Raw genomic sequence first — 20020 nt, 5'->3', positions numbered from 1 at the left:
AAGGAAAAAAAAAAGAAGGAAGAAGAATAACAAAAAAAAAAGCCTGTTTTCAGTTTTGTTAATGAGTTTTAATCCTTCAGATTTCTTGGCAACACTGACTATATCATTCTTCTGTCTTTGACGGCACCTTATGATGGCTGTAACAATAATTGCATAGATGTGCATAAACTCAGCTGTTTATGGCATTCCAGAGATTGGGTATTTGTACCTAATCGCTCAGTAAGGCTATGCATAGACGAGACCGATACTATGGACTGAAATGTCACATGCACGCTTCAACATCCTTGCTAATCCTTTTCCATCAGAAAAATCAATTCTGTTATTCTGATAACAACAGGATGGCCTTTATTGATCCTTGAGGGGAAATCGGTTGACACAAACAGCAGCAGCAAATCCGTCAAGACAAGCACGTAATACCCATCTAAATAAAAGGCTGCAAGCAGCAACGAAGGGCCAAACACCCACGGCAGGGACGACAACTAAACACAGGTTGATATCACAAGTTGTAGCCTATGACTTGTGATACATAGAGCCACCTGGCTTATTTTAGCTCCAAAGACAAACTGTTCATGAGTTATTCACCAAAATGTGAAAAACATTCCTGTTACATTTTCATTATGTTTCATAGTATAAAGTGGTCAAGATTTTTTTATTTATAAAAAGAAATAAAAAAATAAGATATATATAAGATATAAGATATATTATATTCTTTTTTCTTTTCTTTTTTTTTTAATCCATATTTAGAAAATTCCTCTAATCTGGTGTACAGGTGATGACATGCACATTACATGCATAATATAATTACAATTTCTTTCTTTTTTTTAATAATGGGCGAATTGGCAACCGAAGCCTAAACTGGTGACCACCAGGTGGCGCTGAAAGAGTTTGTGCCACCCAAACCATTATTTTTGATAATTATTAATTAGCATAATAGGTACCGCAATCTGAAATGTGTTTGACGTAAATTGGATGTGATCTGTGCGTGTTCAGATTACCTCAGGGCCGATGTCCCCCGGGGACCCTGGGATGCCATCTGCTCCTCTCCTCCCAGTAAAGCCAGGTCTACTTGGGGGCCCTAACTCGCCTCGCTCACCTTTCTCACCTGGACACACGCATGCACGCACGCACACACACACACACACACACACACACACACACACACACACACACACACACACACACACACACACACACATTCACAAAACGACGTCATGTAATCTCACAATCTTGCAGTGTGTGATCCTCTGTCACTGATCAGTCATGCAGGCTGGAAACCTCAACGAGTACATACTGTACATGTTGTATTGTTTAGTGTGTTTAGTTAGTGCATTAGTCACACTCAAGAACAACGTTGACAGACACACATCCTCTGATATTGGTGCAGAGACAAACCGCTAATGGCAGTGATGAAAAATAAATAAATAAAAGGCCTCACAGGAGAGAGAGAGCGCTAATTACTGTTATTAGTAATAGTATAGTTATTAGTGAAACAGATGTCCGTATGGTCATCCCCACCTTTGATATCCATGACGTAGAGGTCACCTTTCTGACCTTTTGGCCCTCTGATGCCTGGGAAACCTCCGAGACCCTAGCAAAGCAAAGCAAGCAAAGCAAAGTTACCATGTTTACCCAGGGTAACTGGACTAAGCTCAAGAACTTGTTTACAGCCAGGCCCTGCTCATAGAACATTTCATGGTAGGGGTTCAATGCCTTGCTCAAGGGCACTTCAGCGGTGGTAATTTTAACGTGCCGGTCCGGAGATACGAACTAGCGACCTTCCGATATCAAGACCGCTCAGCAAACCGTTCGGCCACCGCTGCCCATAAAGAAATACAGAGACAGTCACACCGTAGCAACATGAAGACGGGAAACAACACCCTAGCTACATAATATATAACTCCCAGCCAGCCCCATTTGGAATATATATATATATATATACTCTAAATTTCTATGAAGTACATCACTCTTGCAAGACGTTTTCAAGAAGTGAACTCAAATTCAGGAATCGAGGCATCGAAAGGTGAACGCTAGCTCCCTCTCTCATCCAATTTGGTTCAACTTTGTTCCAGCTGACAGTTGACAAGTTGATCATTAACCACTTAATTATTGGTCACACACAGCAGAAACCAGGGATAATAGCGATCACAGTGAACATTCCAAGTCTGGTTCCTCCACATTGGGGGGGGGGGGGGGATAACATTATCTGAAAGTTTGATGTAATGCATTTTTACATGTGAGAGCCGGAACCACTTTTCAATTGCATCTTAGGGTTATTTTGATACTGGCTCTCAGTGCGATGCTGTCTGATAAAGGGGTCTAGTCTGCCAAGAATGAGAAAAGAGACATGCCATCAACTGAACAGGTAAAGGAGGGAATGTGAGAACGACTGCCAATGTCGGCAGTTTATGTGCATTTATTTCCCAACAATGTAATGGTATGGTTCTTCCTGCTACTTAATCCTCTCCACTTTCTACTCCCCTTCTCCTACTGCCCCCTTTTCCTTTCGGCCTGCTACCTGTAAATGCTTGCCTGTTACTCTCTATGGTTACTCTTGCCTGTAATGCTGCCCTTTTCCTCCTCACGTGTGCATGTACGTTTTCATGCTTTAGTTACTTATACTGTTGTATTTCTGTATTTTGTGCGAAAGTGCATTGAGAAATGTCCTCAGAAATGTCCTTGTTTCTGTACATTTCGAGAAGTTTATTTGCACGGAGGCATCCCCCAAAGTGACAGGAGCGCAACTTTTTTCATATCGCGTCAAATAAGTTCTAAAGTTCTAAAAAAACCTAAATGATCGCGGTGGTTTGACTCATATGGATATAAAGAATCAACTGACTGAGAGAAAACGCTAATGTTACTGCCGTCAAAGTATTTAAAAAATTCGCTATAAACAGACGCTATCAAATATCACTGACCGACACAGAGACACCTCCCTGACAATATTGCAGAGACAGTTTATTTATTTTTGGACCACAATGCTTATATGAGACAATTTAACCCATTTTAGGCGGGAACCCCTTTTGGTGTTAGCACTATGTTATGCTTTAGCTATTTAAAAATAGCAGATCTACAAGCTCATAGCGCACCACCGAGTGGCGCGCTACGAGCTTGTAGGTCTGCTATTTTTGAAAAATCGAAGACACTTTTAGAATCTGATCTCAGGTCAGAATGGGTTAAAATGAAACTGTCAGGATGTAATAGACATTTTTAGAATCTGATCTCAGGTCAGAATGGGTTCAAATGAAACTACTATGGCCCTGGACCAGGTGGATGAGCGAGTGACATCAGGACGTCGATAGAGATCTCACCGTCCGTCCGCTCCGCTGTAGTGCTGACATAATGAAGTGACGTTGTCTCAGCCCTGCGATCGCTCCTCGCCTTTAAGGCGTCTAACTGGTGAGTATATAGTGTTACAGCAGATAAAACACTGACCTCGAAGCCAGGACCCCCGGCATCTCCAGGTAAACCTGTATCTCCTCGCTCTCCTGACGTTCCCGGTGTTCCTGGTGACCCTGGAAAGCCCTGCTCTCCGATCAGTCCACGAGGGCCGACCACTGGAGTGGCCAGACATGCACACTCCCCCACACTGCCTGCACGCACGCACACACACACACACACACACACACACACACACACACACACACACACACACACACACACACACACACACACACACACACACACACACACAGAGAGAGCTGATCAACTGAATTCCGTCAATGCACTCTGTTGTTTCTACTGCCACTAGTACTGTATTTCTCCGCTGTGGCTGAGACTATTCAGTATTTTAGCTGTGACGTGAGCGCCCCCTCCTGAGATACTTCCGGGTCCTACTTTTGTGTCGCTTTTGTGTCCCCATGGAGTTATACTGTGACGCTCCGTCGGACTAAATCTGAGACGAAAACAACCACGAAAGTCTCATTTTACCGCTTTCCTCTCCAAAATCTGGCTGTGACAGGCCGTCTGCCCCACATGGAATACTATCGCCATTTTATTTTATTGTGTCAACTAAATCCTCATTAATGCAAACTAGATTCAACATACTCAAGCCTGCACACATTCTAAATATCCCCCGAAATATTTTACCGAGCAAATGGATAATAATAATGATAATAATAGTCTTTATTGTCTCCACATCATATATTTTTGTTGTCATGGACACTTGTACAAAACATTAATAATTCTACTCGAGTTGGAAGCATTAAGAACCATTTTAACCCTCTATGGCTTCCTTTCTGAAAAATAACGTCAATTTAAAAAGATTCACGCGTTTAGATATTCTATTTACAATGAGATGCGGACGGGAGCTGGTGCCACTTGGACCCGGACGTAACGTAGCACTACAAAATGACGTCAGACTTAAATACTGAATAGGGCAATGTCACCTGCATCTCAATGAATGTGAACGTCAGGTGAATGGCGGACCATTCACCTGAGGTTCATGTTAGATATAGGAAGAAATAGAGCTAGCCTATGATGACCGTTCCTATTTGAGCCAGAGTACACCGATGAGATGACCAAACATTGTTCGATATCATTTCCATAAAAGAAGAAGAAAAACAAAACAAAAACAACAACTTAAAACTGAAACTAACAAAAAGACTGTCACTTTCATTTGGGCCAAAATGGTATTGGGAGGTACCTTTAATTCCAGGAAAACCGCTGGATCCAGGTGGGCCCACTCCACCTTTATCTCCATCTTCACCTGGAGAACCAGGACTACAGAAAGCACCTGCCGCATGCACGCACGCACACGCAAGCACACGCACACACACACGCACACGCACACGCACACACGCACACGCACACGCACACGCACACACACACACACACACACACACACACACACACACACACACAGTCACACACACGGCTGTGTTGGTGGCGGAATGGATGGCAGATAGTATCTAATATAAATGTATTCCAAGGCAGCATGCGTTGCTCTTCCATAAGGCAAAATCCAGGGCATAATGGATTATGGATAATAGATCTCTTAAAGGCAACGGCACCAGCTGGCACACTGATTGGTTTATATTGCGTAACGCCCAAACCACACCTATGCATAATGTAATGGATAGCGGAGGTGTTTTAAGGATTTAGGTCAGGGGTCCTCAACTAGAAATGATGAAGGTCCACAAATATTTTTTTGAATAAGACCGAGGTCTGGTCCCATGCGCGGCGTCCATCGGAGAGCGGGGCTCTATGCCCGTTTAGTATGGTCAAGCCAAGCTTATACAAATCAGATCCCCTTCCACCCAACCAATAATGGGGTGCAGAGTGCAGGCCCGGAGTGGAACTCCAAATCAGGCCGGGAGTTATACGCCCTGGCAGGCCACACTGCGTGCACGCATAGCGCGCGGCAGAATGAAAATTGACTGTGGCTGGCCTGGCCTGAGCTTAGGAGAGTTTTTTTTTGCTGGCCTGGCCTGACCTGACCTGATTTTATTTTTTTTGCCTAGGGTCCGCAGAGAGGTGGTCCGCGGTCCGGTCGTGGACCGCGGTCCGCCAGTTGAGTACCCCTGATTTAGGTGGTGGCACAAGCATTGTTTTTACGGGGGAACGCCTCTTACACAATACTAAATCCCCAAATGAAGGAGATAGGGCTATGGAGCCCATATAGTCTATAATATATTGTGGGTGCATGGGTGTGCGTGCGATGCTATATACCTGGGCTCCCCTGTCTTCCCTTCAGGCCCCTGGGCCCAGCGAGGCCTGGTTTCCCCGGCTCTCCAGGCGATGGACCATTTGCAAACACCTGACCTGGGGCTCCTTTGGTCCCCGTAGGACCTGGTTCACCTGGAGGTCCGACCGCTCCAGGAGGACCTGACAGAGAGGGTCAACAGTCAAGCCTATAGGTATGTATTCATAATAATGGGCATTTGAACCCATTTAGACTTGAGGACGATTCTACAAATGTCATCTAAATCATGACGCACGCACGCACGCACACACAGAATAAGCACTGACCAACTATAGATTCTCCAGGGGGACCCGGAGGTCCGTGCATCCCCATCAACCCAACGTCTCCTGGTTCTCCTTGCACACCAGCAGGCCCTGGCTCTCCAACATTACCTGGAACATAATAGAGACACACATAACGTGACGCTTGTCCTGCTTCCAGGAGTTGGTTGGTTTCCAAAGGTGACTTTCATTGAAGGTTTGCCTTCATCATGTCCACTGGTGTCGTTTAGGTTTGTGTGGACACCTGGTGCAACCTCCGTCTGAGAAGGAGCCTGTGCGTTATTAATCATGCATTGTTCAGTAAATGTTTGTAATTAAGCTTTAAAGTACATAAGATCAGCACAGTAATAGAGGGTATGCGCAAAGTGCATGCATAAAGTGAATGGCAAATTGAGTGGCAAAGTGAATTTAATAACGTTTAACATAATTTAATGCAATCAGATTGACTTTTCTGTTTGGATGTATGGGCTGTCAAGGCCAGAAGGTAGTTTTTTGCCACTCAGTAGGCATTCCCGCAAAACCTCCGGGTATGATGATGATGTCACGCGCATACCCTCTATTGAGGGTTTGCGTGTGACACCATCATCATAAGTTATGCAGGAACGCCTATACCGAGTGGCATGAAACTACTTTCTGGCCTTGATAGTATATACGGTAATAATATACCGATTTTAGCAGATATTTTATTGAAAAAAGGAAAATAAATCAATGATTTCTGGGGAAGACAGTTTGGAATATTGTTAAAAGCCTATTTTCAGAATGGCAAAAATTATTATATTTTCTTAATACAGAATGAGATCATATCGACATCGGTTATATCGGTTATCGGCCATAACAGGCAATGTAGGGTTCAGTGTCTTGCCCAAGGACACTTGACCTGCTCTACCTCCTGAGCCACAGCCGCCCCTAGACTTGCCTGGCGACTGGTTATTTTAAATTACGCTCTAAATAAATCTATGCAAAACCTGCAATATCTCGGGTTTAATGCTTGTACCCTCGTGTGCCAAACCTGCAAAATCTCGGGTTTCTTTAACACCAGAGCAAGGGTGCCAAAGATTTTCAGGTCGTGACCCCCCGACTCGTTTAGGTGGACTCGACTATACACTAATAGGATAGCTGTAGCAGTTGTCAGAGTAGTAGCAGGTCAGTCTATGACGTCAGTCATCTACGACACAACAACTTGGCCTACATGTGACATAATGTCTACGTCACACGTAGGCCCGCTAACCTATATAAGTGCTGACCCACACAGTAGGACTGCATTCCTTCAAGTCATTCATTCAAGGTATTCAGGACTGCATTATTTTACAGGGAGAAACGTATAAACTACTGTGTGAAATGCTTCGTTGGACGGTGCACCTAAAAGGGCTTCCAGAGACACCGTATGATGCTGCTGTAGCAGTGGATCACAAAGTGTACTGCTTTAGAGGAGACTTTATCGAGTCCGAGCGTCGGACTGAAGTGCATGTCTTCAACACCGTGTCTTTATGACCTCACAACATATTTGGGCATTCCTGACACAGAACTCCACAAGCTGGCTGCATATACTCCATACGCTGTATTTGGGCATGCCTTACAAAGAACTCCATATATGGGCATACAAGAGAGACAGACATAATATCTGGGTGGGGCATCCATTTCCAACTTGCATCGTTCCAAGTAGCCCAGTGCCCAACGGGCACCATTCTAGTAGCCCTAGATTCTGCCCTGCATTAATCAAAGCATTAGGGCTACGGACCAGAGCTAGCCTAATGTGTAACATTAGTTATCCTGAACCAGGACCGAACCCAGTACAATAAATTACATGAATGCAAACAGAATATGATTGGATTTTATTTCAAAATCCACAGACAAAAGTGCAGTAGGCCTATAGGCTACTGTTGTTACTAAAATATATGAGACGTGTGGGGACGAGATTTAGTGGACATTTGACCTGAATTCCCCTTCCATTGTCAATGGCAAATCTTGAGACGTGTGGGGACAAAAGCTGTATATAGGAGGGGCTAGCGCTCCTCCAAAAAATAATAATATATATATAAATAAAAATAGTCCTTACCCGTTCTGAATATATGAACAGCAAATGATGTTCGCCGTAGTATAGAGTTATACTCTAGAGAGTACTCTATACTGCCCCATCTGGCTGAGTCAGGTTAATATAAGGAAGTGTAGGCTACAGACAGACAGTGACAGACATTTTTCAGTGCTTTTATAGATAGATATAAAAAAAAAATATATATATATATATATATATATATATATTATCCGGCCCTGGCGTGCATATATATTGTAATGCTTTCCGTTGTAACAGTAGCCACGTGTAGCAACTGAAGTTAACAAACATTAAATCCATAGACTAGACTTGGCTGGCAAACAAATTACAGTGCTCTAAACCAGTGGTCCCCCAAATTGACACGAATTAGCCCCGCGGACCCCCATTTGAAAAGATATGCCAGGGAACCCCATTTAAGAGAAGAGTTCTAGCAGTGATTCTCAGCCCGTTTAATTTCAAGGACCCCATGCAGTTTGACAAGCATTAGTCATGTAATGTAATAACAATAATCAGTTAATAACCAATCTCAATTTGGGTCATGTCCTTATAGGGCCTATAAGGCCTATTATAGGCAAAACGTTTAAAAGAAATGCTCAAAAATGGTTAAAAGTAGCAGATCTGAAGGCGCCTTGCGAAAGTATGAAATAATGCTTAAGCGGTTATTTGATTTGATATGCAAAAATCCCAAAACATCAATAAATATTTTAGAAATGCCCTTCTCTATTATTCGATCAATTTTAAAAAAGGGCTAGCGCCGCTAAAATAAATAAAATAAATAAAAATAAATATTGTAGCCCTGGCTACAAGTTTACAACACAAGCAGAACATTATTATGCTCACCAGTGCCAGTACAAGGTGGGCACCCACAGCCTGTGGTCACATTATGACGACATCAGACACACAGAAACATGAGGATGACGACGACGAGGATGACGATGACGGCATCACCCCAGGGTGGACACACAGTCATGACATCATCCCATGACCAGACAAGAATAGAAGGGAGAACAGAAAGAGAGAGGGAGAGGAGATGAATAAAGAGAGGGGCAAAGAGTGAGGAACAAACTGAAGAGAGAACACTGATGACAGAAGAACTTCCTCTTTTTCTTCTTTCTTTCTTACCATTACTTTCAACTTGTTCATAGACTGTGGCTCCTTTAGGCCCTGGATCTCCTGTGACGCCCTGGGAAAACAGACAAATCATTTTGTGATGTCACGTTTAAGTGACAGAGACATATTTAAGTGTATAATGTATAATACACTGTGGTACACTCCATTACATACGACATTGAAACTGACCACATTGGTACCCTTGAGACGTTTTAAAACCTTGGTGAGCATACAGACCCCCACTGTAATATGTAACTGTTTTTAGATCGTTTTGAAATTTGTCTTAGCTCTTTTATTTGTAAACCTATGTAATTCACATGTATATCTTTTGTTTTTCTTTTCCTGATCTTCTGATGTATTATGTTTTTTTTTCTATGATATTGTATTACTCGATGACACTGAAAATGAGTTTGATAGTGTAATTTTGAGAATAAACACAACTTGAATGAATAACATAACAGGTGCAGCAACATAACAGGTGTAGACGTGTGTTTCCATGCTATTTCAACCTTGTTTGTCCCCTATATGAGTGACATTTCTACATGTGAAGCTTGAGGGTTGTAGCACAACGGTCGTCCAACCAGCACTGGGCTGCAGGGCACCAAGTCACCAAAGATGACAAAAAAAAAGACGGGACTATTGCAAGTAACAGCGCTGAGTGTCCCGCGACTGCTGAAGTATTGGTAAAACTATGCCCAAAAGGTGTCAGCATGCACACCACCACCCCACTGGTGGTGATTGTGAATGATGAAAATCATCTACATTCCCGCTACAATTTTTATATCAATGAAGCAACATTTTGGTGGTGGTGGTAGTGGTGGTAATAGTGGTGGTGGTGTTAGTGGTAGTGGTGGTGGTGGTGGTGGTATTGGTAGTGTAGTAGTAGTAGTAGTACAGTCACTAGTTCAGTAGTTCTAACCTTTAGTCCATCAGTTCCTATCAGACCTGGAAGCCCTGTACTGCCCAGCATTCCCTGTGAACACATACAACGGTACAACAGTTCATAACTAGAAAAAGTGCCCTTCTGGGCACAGGTCTCCACCAAGATAGGAATGTAGGACATTGCAGCTTGCCTTCATCTGGTGGCTGGATAAAAGGGCAACAAAAGTAAATTATCCACAGATCCGTGCAGTTAGAGGTAAAAACACTTTTCGGCCAGTTATAGCGCCACCTTGAGGCTGAGTTGAAATTGTTCATGTGGCATTTCGTCCTCGGCCTAGTGGGAATGTGCGTGCACAATTTCACGGAAATCACGCGATGTGTTCATGATTTGCAGCATTTTGTTTGAAACTGAGCACTCCTGTGAACTTTGGAAGCCAATCTTAACCAATCAGGATGTCTGAGAAATCTGAAAGACCGGTTTGGTTGAATGGCTCTAGAGAGACTGTGTACCAATTTGCGCGATTTTTGAAAACATACTCTCCCCCCATGCCTTCGGCCTGGTGGAGACAATAATATATTATTGTGCTGCCTTCTACTAGTCGAGCAACATTTGTTAAGTCTAAAAGACAAACATAAATACAGTATTAAAATATGTTCCAATGTTCAAAGCCCCAAACACAATTCAATCGTTAAGCTCGTGAATTTGTGAGACATATAATGGCCGCAAGTAATAAAATGTCACGTCTTCCACCGGAAACCTATCCGGGGGTTTTGCAAGGACGCGCTGTGATTGGCCACTTTGAGTGGCAGTCGAGGGGAAAACGCTCTCGCCAGGACATGGTTTACTATTCTCTGCCTATTCGGGTTGCAACTCCAACGGCTCTGAGTCAGCTAAGTGAACTTCGCAACGCTCGGCACGGCAACTCGCTCGCTCCGTGGTGTCTCACTCACGTGGCTCAAGTTCGCTTGAGATGGCGGGCCTATAGTCCATAGACTAGAGTATATTTAGGTCTAGTACGCAGAGAGGCTAGACTAGAGGCTTCAGGACGGGAACCCCTTTTGGTGTTCTAGGCATTATTTTAAACTTTAGCTATTGAAAAATAGAAGATCTACAAGCTCATAGCGCAAGTGCCGCACTGCGAGCTCGTAGATCTGCTATTTTTTTTTAAATCTTGAAAATGTGCCGCAAATCTTTGAATATTATTATATTCTTTCAGAGCGAACGTTTTTTAACTCAAATCTTTGCTTCTGGGGGGGGGGGGGGGGGCATGGAACAACAATAAAAACATAGGTTTTTCAGAAAACTGTCGTGACTTTAGAAGACATTTGTAGCATCAGCGTCAGGTCTAAATGGGTTAGAGAGAGAGGAGTAGGAGCGAAGAGGAGGGCGTAGGTAAGGTTCTCTGTGATTGTTGCCTGGCAACGACTGTAACCATGTATGGCCTGCTTCCTGTCCTGAGACGCACCTTAAATCCTGATAACCCTCCGAGACCGGGACTTCCAGGGTAACCCTGAAAAACAACGGAATATTGTCATGACAAAACATAGTTACAAGGTGCTGCACAATGAGCCACAAAATAAACAATAAAGTTAAAACAAGTTACAACACAGCAATTATTAAAGAGCAATAAAACATTAAAATACACAAATGAATCTCAAGAAAAACGCTATAGAACAAAGTGCTTAAAGTGCAAAAGAATATATGTTAGTGACTTTTAGAAGATTTAGAACACTTTCCTGGGGGTCTTTATGGGTGCAATATGTGGTTTTAGATATTTTAGATTTTTAGCAGTGAGCCCGCAGTGTCTCTGATGTGGACACTGGGCTCACTTCCTTCCTGGACTACAATTCCCATAATGCTTTGGTGCACTGCTCCTCCTTGTGGATAGGGGAGGGCTGTCTTACTGAGACAACATGTAGTCCAGGAAAGAAGTGAGCCCAGTGTCCATGACCATAGATATAAAAAAAATAGATGTGTGGGACCCATTATTAGACTATTTTCCTGCTGAAATGTCTCGGATCCTTCTAAAGGCCCAATGCCCCATTGATTGGACAGACCTAGGATAAAAATAAAAATAAAACTGTTTGTCTACATGTGAATGGGCTCGAGGCATGTGCAATACTGTGGCTGTCTTGGTTTGCTTCCCTTTTTGCTTGTTTTTCTTTTTGTTTTGCTTCCTATGGTAGGGTGTGGATGATGGCATAGATGAACTGGAGGAACATGCTCTCTCTCTCTCTGTGTGACGCACGCTCATACTTCTGCGGGGCTTCACAAGGAATCTCAGGAATTCTCTGCCCTCCCTTGAGCACATATACGCTCCAGTAGGTAGAAGGGGCGTCTACCTATATATGTCTATGTCCATGACATCAGAGACACTGCGGGCTCACTGCTAAAAATCTAAAATATCTAAAACCACATATTACACACATAAAGACCCCCAGGAAAGTGTTCTAAATCTTCTAAACATCATTGACAGTCAGCTGACTCAGCATTTTTTATATCCAAAAGTAGAGCGTTCCAAAGAGTGAGAGCAACCACTAGTGACCTTTAGCAAATTAAAGTGTGTGTATGTGTAGTGTACATGTGTACACGTGACTGTCTTACCCTCGGACCAGGAAATCCTAGGATTCCTGTCTCTCCTTTGATGCCTGGTGATTCATTCAAACCCTTGAAACACACGCACACACACACGCACACGCACACACACACGCACACACACACACACACACACACACACACACACACACACACACACACACACACACACACACACACACACACACACACACACACACACGTCCACTTATGTCTTTGATCCTTACTAGATAGATAGATAGATAGATAGATAGATAGATAGATAGATAGATAGATAGATAGATAGATAGATAGATAGATAGATAGATAGATAGTCCATTAAATGATTGATTGATTACATTTAGTCCGTTGGTTCCGCACAGGCCTTTCTCTCCTTTAATCCCCTAGAACACAGAACACAATTAGAGTGAATGATGATGAACTAGATGGAGGCGGAGCACAGGTCTCTGGGAGGTTATTGTGGCCTCCAGGTGGCCAGTGTATGGCAAGCTGGCCCCTTTTCCACCAAAAGAACTTCGGTTCAGAACCAGTGCCGTTCCGAACCTTGGTGCTTTTTGCGAACCGGTCGCGAACTGGCTGCATTTCCACCAGATTGACGGCCGGTTCATTTGGTGGCGCTATTATACCTCAACACAAAATGTTGAAAGAGAAGGATCCGTCATGCGCCCCGAGGGCGTTGCACAACACAAACCGATGTAAACAGTATCCACGAGGTTGTGATGTCAAGGTTACAAGTTATTATAACGCCCGCAAGTCTCAGCTGGATTCTGGATCGCGATGCATCCGTATACGTTTGGATCGTTTCATGTTTGCGTTGGCATTTAATGTAAACCTGTTGCGTGTGTCACTGTGTCTGCGATGTCCTCCCAAGTTCCAACCCACTGACAAGTTCCAACCTACTGACACACACACTTATATCGTCTCGGTTCACAAAGCGCTGCGTGCAATTACAAAGCTGAACCACCGTTTTGTGGTTCACATTGGGAACGAACGTTTATGGTTCGGAACCAACTCATTTTCAGTGGAAACACTCTGAACTGGTTCAATATTTAGCGGGAAGAAAGAACCGAACCGGTTCAACCCCGGTGGAAAAGGGGTCGCTATGGCAGCTGGCACCATACCTTGGCTCCAGGGGGAAAAATTTGAAAATTATCCCCCCCCAAAAAAAGGCAAATTGGCACCACAGAGCCGCAGAAATGGAGGAAAACAGGCCAGAAAATGAGGCAAATAACATCACGTATAACTCCAAAAGTGTCGACTATACCGGGCCAATGTGAAAAGGGTGCCATTTCTTAGCAGTAGTACTCTGTGTACCTGTTGTTGTAAGCAGTCCTTACAGACAGTTTACCTGTTCTCCTTTGATATAAAGGTCCACTGGAGGGTTGACATACTCAAACGGCCCCGGAGGCCCCAGCAGACCCTGGTCTCCCTGGAGAAATACCACTGTTACAATGGTACTACTAATCATAATAATAGAACACTATTTCAATAATAACAACACTAAATATGGTTTTATCATTATAATAATACATTATTATTATTATTATTACAATGCTACTAATAGTTTACCTCCTCTCCTTTCTGTCCTGGCAGAGACCTTCCTTTCTCTCCCTGAGGAGGGGATGAAGATATAATGATTAATCCTGTGGATTCATTGGTGTTGTGCTGAACAACACCGATGATAAATCACACTTGAATGTATGATTGAATATCATATGATGATTATTCTCCTCATTAAAATAAAAATGTGAACTTACAGGAGGTCCTCTGAGACCTGGAATACCATGTAATCCCTGCATGGGCGGGCGGACGGACAGACGGACGGACGGACGGACGGACGGACGGATGGACGGACGGACGGACGGACGGTCAGACAGACAGTCAGACAGACAGACAGACAGACAGACAGACAGACAGACAGACAGACAGTTTTAATGTTGTGCATCAGGCGCATTTCTGTGTGAATAATAATAATAATAATAATAATGAACAATCTTTTCACTCACATTCGTTCCATCCAGTCCAACTGGGCCAATGGGACCGATAGGACCAGGCAGACCCCGCTCTCCCTGTGACACAAAGAGCATTGACTATATTTATTAGTACATCTGTCAGGATCTGTCGCTGTTTTATTTTGTAGTGACAGTATACTGTCTGTTCTGCATTTGGGTCCACTACTGTCTCCCCGTGACAAAATCCACTCATACAGTATGTGCATTATAATGATGAGACAGCTTCTCCGACCTCCAACAAATGAGGTTTGGCCTTATAGATAAAAAAATACATGTGCTCAGTTTTTGAATGAATTCATTTTCAACTATTTAAATAAAGGTTGTACACAAGAGTGAAATTAACCACTGCATGGCTAACAGGGCTTTGTGCGCGCACCGGAAATGTAAGATCTGCAAGCTCACAACGCGCTGTGGACGCAATACTTGGACCTTGTAGACACACGGAATGACAATAAACATTTTACAGAATATATACCACCTTGAATTAAATTCGTTGTGCATTCGTATGGCACCAATGAAACTATAGATTTTCTTTTGGGGATGTGGAGGACTGGTGTTGCGCTGTTGTGAGGTGGTGAGGCCACGGTGAGTGCCAGGCAGAAAATAGGAAATCTGCAAACTCAACACGCTATATAATATAAATGAGGCTGACTAAGTTTGCAAATAACGGCCCATGGGCGGTTATACGGACGAGGGCGGTTATTTGGACGAGGCGGTTATTACGCAAAATGGTGTCAGAACCTGGGCTGTTAAAGTAAAAGTACAAGATTTGGATCTGATATGTAGTGGAGTAGAAGTATTGTAACTTGGAAATATTCAATATTCAAGTACAGTAATTGAGTAAATGTACTTAGTTACTTATTCCGCCACTGAGAGTACAGTAGCCTGCATCATGACCTTTGACCTTGTCTGACCATACGATCCAAAAGAAAAACGACCACAATGCAGAATGCATGTGTTTCATGGCACGGCTGTCAAGGGATTGTGACATAAAAATAAAGGTTTTTGTCATTTCCTTATTTTTTTTTGGTTTTTTTAGCTCAATTGCACCCAAACAACCTGGACTTTTAACATTCAGTAGATTTTCTGTGGTCTGGTGGGGTTTTCTGGCTCAAACAGGTGCTCTGATGTCCCTGCTGTTTGTGACGTAAATCCCATATAATTATGTCAATGGGATTTGCCAGCAGATGTCACTGTTTTCACTGTGTTCATTGCAGCTCAAAAGGAACATCAGACACAGAGAAAATCCCAGACCACAGAACAAAGTTTGTTTTTTTGGGGTGTAATTGAGGTCATAAAACCTACAATAAAAAAAAAAAAAAAAAAAAAAAATGAAAATCAATGTCGTGAAACCTTTAACTTACCGGACGGCCAGGAAGTCCTGCAGCTCCATCCTCTCCCTGCAGTGAGGAAACACATAGTTACAACAAGCTATCATTTTACAACAAAACAAAATAGTTTTTTTTATCAATATAATAGCCCAGTGGTTTTCAACCCTTTTCATATCAAGGCCCATTTATTTATTCAGCATTTGAGCCACGGAACCACCATTTGATGAGATTTAGCCTCTCGGACCCAAAGCTAAAGAATATTGTGTTGTCGTTGGATAAGATTTTGTCCACAATTCCGCCGCTGTATTGATGTTGGCACCATAGGAGAGATAGCAGGCAAACGTTGATCAAAATAACAATTCTTCAGCATTCTCTAATTGTGTAGACTTAAAATAAAGTAATGCAGGTGTTTAACAATAATTTAACTCTTGAGAGTGTAAAATGAAACCAAATGGACCCATTTGGTTTCATTTTACGCTCATTTTAAGATCTCTAAGGGTCCATTTGGTTACCAACTCTCCAACATTTAGCTGGGGACCACCTGGAACCTCCTCAGGGACCACTGGTTGAAAACCAATATGTTTACTAGAGTTTTTCTATCCTACCAGCACCTCCAATAATGCTAGTATTCTATCCTAGCCCTGGACCTCTTGTCCTACTGGTTGTTGTTTGTTCTCTGTGATCTACTGCCCCCATGTGGGAAAACAGAGGGAGGGCGCATCAACTGCATTCCTGACCCTAGAATATTGCATCCAAGAATAAGCATTAAGCAACTGGTATTTTGTGAATTATAGCCTATAGGCAAATTATGTTCAAATATATTTGAATACAAACTAATTAATACAAGCTAATATTCAAACTGGCAAGCAATGTTGGCGTCCGTATCAATCACTCCACAGTAAAACAGCCAGATGAGCAGGTTTGGGTTATGTATGGAGTATTACTGGTGGTACCTACAGGTATTCCTGGGAACTGGATGAAGTGAATAGTAGGATCTCCTGGAAAGCCTTTTAATCCAGGAAACCCCTGAAGAGACATCAAAGAAACAAACAGGTATAAATGGGGGGGGGGGTGTCACATCATCCTGCTACCCTAATAGACAGGGGGTACACGAGCACATGGCCGTTTATCCGTGCTCTATCTCCGACCGAACCACACTTTTACCACACATCTCTCTATGCAAAATAATTTCTGCACGCTCCCAGAATACATATAGGCTACATTGCATTCACTCAAATGTTTTATTTACTTTACAAATATTACTTTTGTGAAACACGCTGTTGTTGCGCAAGCTCAACAGCCTACGTCAAAATCGTCATATTGGGGCCAGACTGGCCAGTCTTTCACAGTGACACGCGTTACATGAACCACGTGACCGGGATGGTTTCTTACCCCTCAATGTTGTGAACGCGCCCTTCTAAGGCAAGTCTGTGTGTGTGTGTGTGTGTGTGTCGCGTCGCCCTCCCGCCGCAATTGCGAGTGTGCGCTGGACCCAGACTCACACACTATCCATTCCATGCACATGACAACGCTTGGCTTTCTGACATCCCTTTCTCACAATCTACAACAATAGATTTGTTACTAACATTAGGTTGTGGCGAAGTAAAAACGTGGAGAGCAGATAGTGTGTTTTGGACAAACAGGCTAGCATTGGTGTTGATTTGGGTCAAATGGAGTCTATATGGCTAAAGATAAATGAACACATGTCGGTGGGAGAGGAGTTATTGTGTGTTTTGGACAAACAGCAGTGGTGTTGTTTTGTGTCAGCTGAAGCTTCATGTTTGTGTTGGAGCGCCTCAGTGTGGTTGTATAGGTCATGTGCAACCTCTTCCAGAGAGAGATGGAGACACTAAATCTCAGCTGGATGTTTGCATGCATGCATCGCTGCCTTGCATGCTGTGTGCTACTGTTGAGTCTGTCACTCACTTTGACTGATTTATGGCATTGTCTTTCTGTTAAAATCCAACTATGTTAATTTAAGAACTCTGGACATATTAGGTCATTGTTTATTAACTGTGCACACGTGTAGCCTATTGTATGTCAGACTGTATGTCTGTCACCCCACAGTCACAATCCTTTAGTAATTAGGCTGTGGAAATATTCACACTACTTTTACAATGCATTGTCAACACGTGCTGAGTTGACAAAGATTGACAGATTTTGGAGAAGACTGATAGTTTATCCTTTAGTAATTAGGCTGTGGAAATATTCACACTACTTTTGGATTTGCAGGCCCGGTGCCACGGGGGGCAAAGGGGGTATATAGTTACAGACAAAACAATGGTACATTTCCAGGCATTCAATTAAATTCCATTGCTTGAAAGGAAGGAAGTAAGGATGCATCTTAATACAGGATGCAGCAGCATCTTAATGATCTCCCATCTAGAACTGGAAAAACAACATTCCTCACCTATAGGCCATCCTTGGGGTGGGGAGGGGTGCTAATGTCATTGTTGCAGTGGTCAGGGTGCTTAAGTGGACAGCTACTGTAACTAGCCAGGGGTGCTAATGTCATTGTGCTGGGTTTGGTCAGGGTGCTTAAGTGGGCAGCTTAGCTACTGTAACTAGCCTATGTATTTGTTTGTAAAAATGTCAATAATAAAATATATATATTTTTATATTTAGCAATTTTGGAATCCATGTAATAACAATCACAATAACAATACTACTAATAATAATCATAATAATAACAATAAGCTTCTTTGTAAACTCACTCATTTACAAACAAGCTCACATCAGAACAATAATCCATGTAATAATAACAATAATAATAACAACAACAATAATAATAACAACACTAATAACAGTACAGTACAGTACAGTACAGTACAGTACAGTACAGTACAGTACAGTACAGTACAGTACAGTACAGTACAGTACAGTACAGTACAGTACAGTACAGTACAGTGCAATGCTAAGGAGTGCAGTACAGTACAATACTAAGGAGTGCAGTACAGTACAAAGGGGTACAGTACAGGGCTCCAGACTAACCTTTTTCACCAACGTCCCGGAACCGTCCCAAAATACAATTTGAACCGTCCCAAAGTGAATGTATACCGTCCCGGGAAAAAAAGTTAAAAAAGGACCACTCAGATTGCGAAATGAATAACTGTATTCCTATTGCATAATAGAAATACAATACATGCAGTACATTATTTGTTTGGCTTCATGTTTCTTCAGTAGATAGAGAAAATACACTGATTTAGTCAAAATGCTCCCAGATGAAAAATAGGGCTGGGTTAAAAATGTTAATCGAATTAGAGGCTTTGTAATTAATTAATCTAAATTAATCACATTTTAACCGCATATCAATATTCAACCTGAGAACAGTGATATTTATTTTCAAATGGATTTTGTTATTTTGGTGAATCAATGAATAGTGACTACAGTAGCTATACAACTTTGGTGGTAGGCTGCTTGATCAAGACCAAAAACGTGCAGTAATGCAGGTAGTCTATGAATACTCAAATGATTTACATGGGTGGCATGAGAAAACAAATAAAGAAAAACTTTTTTAGGGGGAACACTAAAGATGAAGAAATAAAATCAATAAAAACTGTGGAATGAGAGCGTTTTGAGGAGTGCATTCTACAGTGTTGGGGCAGCAATTCCAGAACAATCTGTTGCTTCAGAGGATACCAACATATTATTAAATTTGCCGTAACCATTTAATCTGGTCAGCTGTGGGTTGGACCGACGTGGGTCCAACTCCTACTTGGATTTGACTTGGACTAACATTAGCCCCATATGGAACCCGTTATAATGTAGCTCTATCAGAGGGAGAGGTTCCATGCGACACATGTTAAAGCAGCTAGCAAGCCTAGCCCCATATGTGCCCTCTCCCTACGCTCATCGGAGCTACAGAATGAGCGTAGGGAGAGGGCACATATGGGGCTACTAGCAAGCCTAGCATGGAAGCTAACGTTGGTGTAGTGTAGCGGTAGCCCCGTGTCCATATGGAACTTTTCCCTCCGCTATAGCACACAAGACACGACCATGGTTTTATCCACGCTTGTCCAACCGATAGTTTTTCAATGTAAATGTCCCATCCACGGGGCAGAAGTAATATAAGCGGCTT

At 42.7% G+C, this 20020-nt stretch overlaps 1 protein-coding gene across 2 annotated transcripts in view; it reads right to left on the bottom strand.

The window, feature by feature from the left end:
- The window catches only part of col4a4 (collagen, type IV, alpha 4), a 106444-nt gene that overhangs the window by 57850 nt on the left and 28574 nt on the right, over positions 1–20020 (bottom strand). The window contains exons 8-25 of one of the 2 annotated variants that reach the window (XM_083773772.1): positions 16900–16968; positions 15976–16011; positions 14606–14668; positions 14357–14392; positions 14169–14210; positions 13948–14028; positions 12938–12982; positions 12609–12671; positions 11470–11514; positions 10041–10094; positions 9134–9194; positions 8852–8881; positions 5968–6072; positions 5668–5823; positions 4643–4732; positions 3433–3590; positions 1516–1588; positions 996–1102 (exon numbers count right to left, since the gene is read on the bottom strand). In XM_083773772.1, coding sequence (XP_083629898.1) covers positions 996–1102; positions 1516–1588; positions 3433–3590; positions 4643–4732; positions 5668–5823; positions 5968–6072; positions 8852–8881; positions 9134–9194; positions 10041–10094; positions 11470–11514; positions 12609–12671; positions 12938–12982; positions 13948–14028; positions 14169–14210; positions 14357–14392; positions 14606–14668; positions 15976–16011; positions 16900–16968 — 1314 coding nt within the window. The remainder of the gene's footprint in view (positions 1–995; positions 1103–1515; positions 1589–3432; positions 3591–4642; positions 4733–5667; positions 5824–5967; positions 6073–8851; positions 8882–9133; positions 9195–10040; positions 10095–11469; positions 11515–12608; positions 12672–12937; positions 12983–13947; positions 14029–14168; positions 14211–14356; positions 14393–14605; positions 14669–15975; positions 16012–16899; positions 16969–20020) is intronic. The other variant, XM_083773773.1, reaches the window with a different exon arrangement.

Source organism: Protomyctophum parallelum (genome assembly GCF_964188405.1).
Source record: "Protomyctophum parallelum genome assembly, chromosome: 9".
NCBI classification, from domain to species: Eukaryota; Metazoa; Chordata; class Actinopteri; order Myctophiformes; family Myctophidae; genus Protomyctophum; species Protomyctophum parallelum.
This window is presented reverse-complemented; position numbering and strand designations above follow the sequence as displayed.